The sequence below is a fragment of the Zeugodacus cucurbitae genome, chromosome X (genome assembly GCF_028554725.1).
Source record: "Zeugodacus cucurbitae isolate PBARC_wt_2022May chromosome X, idZeuCucr1.2, whole genome shotgun sequence".
In the NCBI taxonomy this organism is placed as follows: Eukaryota; Metazoa; Arthropoda; class Insecta; order Diptera; family Tephritidae; genus Zeugodacus; species Zeugodacus cucurbitae.
Genome location: NC_071672.1, coordinates 28,426,180 through 28,432,849, shown reverse-complemented (window position 1 = coordinate 28,432,849; position 6,670 = coordinate 28,426,180). Strand labels below are relative to the sequence as shown.

Below are 6,670 nucleotides of genomic sequence, written 5' to 3'. Positions count from 1 at the left end.
TAGGGGTGGGATATCTGGCTATGCGCTGTTTCTGTTAAGTAAAAAGTCAATTTTCATGTCGTTTTTAGTTTTTATAAACTCATTTATTTATATATTAGTAATATATATTAAAACAATGTGTTATTTTTGTCTTAAGTTGATGTTCTTACATTATAGTCGAAATGATTATGTGTTTTGTTTTGTCGTTTATTTAGTTTAGGATCGGTTTCTCTTATGAGAAACCAACAGTAGTCACCCATCATACCGACGTTCCAGAAACCTTGGTATCGATTCTAAATTAATTGCATTTGCTGGTGAAACCTTTCGCCATGCTCGTCACTATCGTCTCTTTTCCCTTTTGAAGGAAGACACTGTATGCTATTGGAAAGACATTCCAGGATTATTCAAAGAGTTTGGTCAACCATATGATTCCGAGAAGTGGCGATTGTTCATAGACAACGAACGTATACCTTCTAGTTGAGAATAAAACACATTTTAATAATGTAAGTATAACTATAATCAAGTTATATGCTTTATCGTTTATTTCTTTAGGACTTTTAATAATAGCAACGTCGTTTAATATTTTTTAATGTATATTCATTATTGCAAGGATAATAAAGATGATTTGAAGACATAAAAAGTGTGACCAGATATGCTAAAATATATTTATATTTTATAAAATGAACATACTACTATAAAACATTTATGTTAAGGTATGTATATATAAAAATATGAACTTATGTGTCACTGTTCTCAATCGTTTACAGTTTATCTGCACTGCTCTTAATCATCTATCGTTTCTACTTTCACATACATATATCTCTGCATATTACACAGTACAGCAACATGTTGTTATATATTATTAATTATTTACTTACACATATTTATTTGTTGTATTTTAATGAACCCTTATTACAAATATATTTCACATTATCAGTCAAAATTTTTTTAATGTCAATTTTAAAACTATAATGTGTCAGAAATTTTACATAATTTTAGCCCCCATAATTTTTTTGTTTTATTAATTTATATCCAATCATCAAAGGAATATTAAAAAAGGCATGCATGAGATGAAAATTGCGTAAATCGCTTACTCCCCCCAATCATTATTTGCGCCTGGTACAGAAAGCACCTTCAACGTTGCGTCCTCAACGTTGTGTACCGGCTCGCAATCTTCGATAAATTCAACATGTGTGAATGGAAAATGACCCTTTTTCCCGTTGAGCTCCCCCTCCCACTGGCCATTTATGTTAGTTTTGGTTACCTTGATTACATCGCCAATCTCAAGTTTTAGTGCAGTTTTGTCGTAAGCGTTGGGTACACGAGCTTGCTTAACGCGCGCAAATGCTGGTAGTTTTCGCTATTGGGTTTTGAAGAAAGCATTTATATAAACATGAACTAGCTCGTTCCTGAACAGGTACATACATTTAAATCGGATCTCTTCAACGAACTGCTTAACTGATGGCAATTTAAGGAGCTCGAATTCACCGTGGCATCATTTTTGCAAATTACATTCGATAGAAGCGGGGAACGGAAATTGTTGCTAGGTCCTAAAGTTGTGCCACAATTGCTGCCACTCGACAACGGCCGATCAATACAATTATCATCTGTATTTTCCTCACACTAAATAAATACAAATATAAGCAATTGAGATTGGTATATTAATACAACAACAAATGGAAATCAATTCAAATCGGAAGGGTATGGAAAACTGGAATAAACTAACTCTTTGCACATAAGGTACAGGAATTTGACCGATTTGTCCTTGCTGATTTCTGGCCGTCCACCACTGATCCTCGTCTTTACGAATTACGGTCAGGATTTCACCACGTCTGAATGGGAGATCGTCTTGGTCCTAAATGTCGCAAAAATTTAGGTAAACATTACAATCAAAATATTTATGATACACAAATTAACAAAATATCTATACTTACACTACCCTCAAAGTCGTATCTGCCAATAACTTTTTCAGGCTTCTTTGGTGCAGGGCGTCGAAGTGGTGTGGTGTCCAGATAGTGCAATGTATAAAAAGTTAACAATTTTTGTAAATTTTCGAATAACTGATCCCCTATTCGATAATAAACTTGATCCTGTTGTTGTATCTTATTTATAATGTAGTTGCTAACTTTGGTGTCCTCTCTAAAAGCATTAAACCCACAGGTGAATATAACAAATTTATTTACAAAAAACCACTTGTAGAATATGCTAGATTTATCAAAAAAAAAAAACTTAAAACACACGCACCTTACACACAACACATAATCACCTGCGATGGAATTACTATCACGTACTAGAAAAACACCTCGCTCGCGTTCATTCATTAGCACTTCGGTTGCATCCTGGCGAGACATCGGGCCGAAATACCAACTAAAAAATAGTTTCAGTTTAAACTTTGATATTTACATAATGAAAACGAATACAAAATAACAAAGCATAGCTGCACATACGAAATTATTATTTTATATTGTACAAAAAAAAATTTTAAATATTGTTGAAAATCCCAAACTTAAGACAGCGTTCAAAAATAAGTGCTGTGAATTAGATATTTTAGAAATCGACATCAGTTTGGCAGTAAACAAAATCCATAACACAACAAGATGACAGCTATTGGCCGTATAAAAAAAGAATAAGTAATTAATAACTATTTAATTTACTAACCTGTTTCGGTCCGACACATCAAAGGTATCCATCATTTATATTTATATATGTGATTCGTTGATTGTATATTACTGAAATAAAATAAAAGGGACACTATATAATTATTCCAATTATATTAATTATGGACTGCTTTTATGAAATATTAATATTAAATCTAGATCTTAAAGAATATGCTGTTTTTTTAGTTTTTGGAAAAAACAATTGCGCTTGTATAAAAATATAACTCTGTGGCCACTGTGTTGTCAAAATGGTAAATAACATATTGGAAATAACTTCATAAACAAATATCGACAGTAAAAGTATTGGAAGGTTCCACCTTTAATAATACCTAAAAAGGATCACCATTAAATAGTATACAGATGGATTTGGTTCCGGGATAGTAAGACCACGTGCCAAAAGTCCTTTCAAACATTTTTCGAGCTAAAATTTATGCCCTCAGCAAGAGTGTGGAGATCATACTACGAAGAACTATTAGGGAGAACGTATTATTGCACAATTGCGATTACTATGGCGCCGCGATCTGAGGGCACCGTTGGAAAGAATCCTTCCGATTAAAAAAATATATAGGGTTATAGGTACCGCAGACGCCTAGTTTTCGAGATATTCCGCTTTAAAGATCAAAAAATCAAAATTTTTACTTCAAATATTTGAAATTACATTACTAATATTCAATAAAATTCAAATTTTACATTTATTTAAAGCTTTTTAAACAAAAATTACTTATTTTAAAAATCACTTTTCATTCTAAGATTTATGTGTTTACAATTATGCGTAAAACGAGCGCTGCCACATTGTAGATACCATATATCCATATATAAATTCACCCATAAATTCCTCTTTTTGCGAAAACTCCTCTTTTTTTGCCAAAATTCCTCTTCTTTTATTTAACAAAATAAATGTTAATAAATCATATCGAGGACAGTCTCTTATTTTGCTAACACTTATATTGGCTTGACCAGAAAGGAGTTCTACGCAAAAAAACTTCGAACACACCTGGTTTTGGCTCGACCAGGGTTATTTTTTTAAAGCGCGGCCGAAGGCCGCCAATGCGGAAAGTATTTCTACACGAAAGAATATTTCAATTCCCCCTCTTTGATAACTCACGGTGTTGGCTCGACCAGGGTTATTTTTTTAAAGCGCGGCCGAAGGCCGCCAGTGAGAAAGGAGTTCTACACGAAAAAAACTTCGGACATCCTTGGAAAGATTATTAAGAAATAAGAAAGAATATTAAAATAAGTCCAATAAAAAATATTTATATATATTCCAGCTCTGGATAGCCTCCTCTTTCACCCGATACCCCATTTATACCGATCGGAGTTGTCAAACCCCTTACAATCACCTCCTTCATCAATACACCTATCCTACAATCAATCACCTTATCTTAACGGGTCGGCTTTAGTATACTATCCCAGGCTTTCGGTAATAAAACCACCACATTGTTTCTGCATATTTATTTTATAAAAATTATGACGAAAATGGCTGTAAATAAATATTTAACATTTTACACAAATCTTCGTTTAAAAAATAGCAAAAAGGGTTGCAGGTTGACAAGTAATCAGTGTTGCCACATCAAATATTTCGCAAAAAAAAAAAATAAAAATAAACAGAAAAAAGAAAGATTATACCCCAAACCAAACCATAATGGTGTTATGACTAATGCAAAGTCTTTCGGTATTACCTTTTCTTTGATAACACCCGGTGATTGCCCGACCAGGGTTATTTTTTTGAAGCGCGGCCGAAGGCCGCCAATGCGGAAAGTATTTCTACACGAAAGAATATTTCAATTCCCCCACTTTGACAACTCCCGGTGTTTGCTCGACCAGGGTTATTTTTTTTAAGCGCGGCCGAAGGCCGCCAATGCGGAAAGTATTTCTACACGAAAGAATATTTCAATTCCCCCTCTTTGATAACTCACGGTGTTGGCTCGACCAGGGTTATTTTTTTGAAGCGCGGCCGAAGGCCGCCAATGCGGAAAGTAGTTCTACACTAAAGAATATTTCAATTACCCCTCTTTGATAACTCCCGGTGTTGGCTCGACCAGGGTTATTTTTTTTTAAGCGCGGCCAAAGGCCGCCAATGCAGAAAGTAGTTCTACACGAAAGAACTTTTCATTTCCCCCACTTTGATAACTCCCGGTGTTGGCTCGCCAATGTGGAAAGTATTTCTACACGAAAGAACTTTTCATTTCCCTTACTTATAGTGCATAGAGTGAATATCATAAACTTCTTTATATAATCTTTTTATAGGGCATTTGTTTTCTGCATTTTGGGTATTTATTTATTTTGGTTCTTCTCATTCGTTTGCAAAATATCTTATATGGCAACACTTATTACTTGTCAAGCTGCAACCCTTTTTGTTATTGTTGAAATTAAGAGATTTGTGTAAAATGTTAAATACTTATTTACAGCTATTTTCGTGATAAATTTTATAAAATAAATATGCAGAAACAATGTGGTGAAGTGTAAGTGTAAAATAAATGCATAATATTAATAAAATATTCAGTATATATTGTGAAAATTCAAGAAAAAAGTAGCACTTTTTTCAACTTTAAGTGCGAATATCTCGAAAACTATAAGTCAGCTGCAGCTATATGTATATATATTCTTAATCTGGAGAACCTCCTCTTTCCAAGGATACCCATTTACCGAAAGCCTGGGATAGTATACGAAAGTTTCCCCATCTTAACTTATACCTTTCGAATTTAAATTTTAACATGTTTTATTAACTATATTTAACAGTATCTTTAAAAAAATAGTAATAACGTCGAACAACAGGTGGATATTCGTTTATTTGTGCTTTTTCTTGTGCCAATAACACCAAAATCATAAAATGTTATTAACGTTGCTTATGTTATGTTTATAGCATTATTAATTTTTTAGCTATTCCGCCTAATGTACCAAACGTTCTTAGTCATACAGTCTTTTCATTAAATTGTGCATTTGGCATGACATTATCGCCATATTTCGTTTCATTTTTTACAGTTCTCATTTCTATTTTCATAATCTTGTCAATGGGAGTGACATGTTAATCGCACAATTAGTTGTTGTATTTTTTAATAATATTAATTAATATTGTTAATTATTAAAATTATAGCGACGCACAAAATAATTATTTATTTAATACAATCTTAAGGATTGTTTAACGCAGTTAATGTTCAATAATCGAAGGTAAACAAGAAATCACATAAGAAATTACTTATCTAATAATTAATATTTAATATACCTGAATGTCAGCAATCCGCACCTTGACGATCAAAACATCTGACAGTATTCACAGGCCTACTCACCATCAAATACAAATTCATTACGTGAATTCGACTATCACTGTTAATTTCTTTTTAACCTGCTCACCTTTATTTAACAGTTAGTAATTTGCTGACTTTGATTTACCTCAATTTAATCTTAATTAAACATTTATCGACGATACCAAGTAATCACCATAACACTTTAATTTACAAACTGAATATAGAAAACATATTAAATACCGTACATATAATAATATTAAACATAAACCGAAGTGTTATTAGTCCAAAGTTACTATAGGTACAACTAGATAACGCAGAATTCTAAAAAAAACTATGAAAGCGATATCTTCCACCTGGAGGTGGTAAGTTGGTGTGTACTCGATAAATTTCCATAAAGAAAATTTCCAAACCACTCATTATTCACATTAATAGTATTGTGACGAACATGGATGCTAGAATAAACTAGAATCGGCAATCAAAATCGATAACTTGCCAGATTTATCCAGACATCAATATTCGTAGTTGCTAGAATGTTCGAGTGGCGATATATTGCCAGCAATCGACTATATAAGGGCTGCCGGACTGGCAGCAAGACACAGTTCTAATTAGAGAGTTGCCGAGTAAAGTGCAAGAAATTAGAAGTAACAAGTTGTAAACTTGTACAACGAGTAATAAAGTGTTAAGTTTGTTAAATTAGAAATAAAGATAAGTGTATATCCTTTAAACAGTGACTTTTATTTGACAATCCAGTGATCGAACTCAAGGTAGAGTTTTAGAGTAAACGACAGA

At 32.9% G+C, this 6,670-nt stretch overlaps 1 protein-coding gene across 2 annotated transcripts; it reads right to left on the bottom strand.

Annotated features, from left to right (window-relative positions):
• Window positions 1–630: 630 nt before the first annotated feature.
• On the bottom strand, window positions 631–6,195 carry Crk_1 (adapter molecule Crk). 2 transcript variants are annotated; one of them, XM_011196635.3, is made up of 8 exons: window positions 5,988–6,194; window positions 5,860–5,915; window positions 2,638–2,708; window positions 2,224–2,346; window positions 1,914–2,118; window positions 1,706–1,834; window positions 1,405–1,602; window positions 631–1,339 (listed from the first exon to the last, which is right to left on the bottom strand). In XM_011196635.3, the coding sequence occupies exons 3-8, from the start codon at window positions 2,670–2,672 to the stop codon at window positions 1,070–1,072; spliced, it is 960 nt and encodes a 319-aa protein (XP_011194937.1). In that variant the 5' UTR covers window positions 2,673–2,708; window positions 5,860–5,915; window positions 5,988–6,194; the 3' UTR covers window positions 631–1,069. The 2 variants fall into 2 exon arrangements, with proteins under 2 accessions (XP_011194937.1, XP_028901520.1); XM_029045687.2 differs by lacking the exon at window positions 5,860–5,915 and having other exon boundaries at window positions 6,027–6,195.
• Window positions 6,196–6,670: the final 475 nt, after the last annotated feature.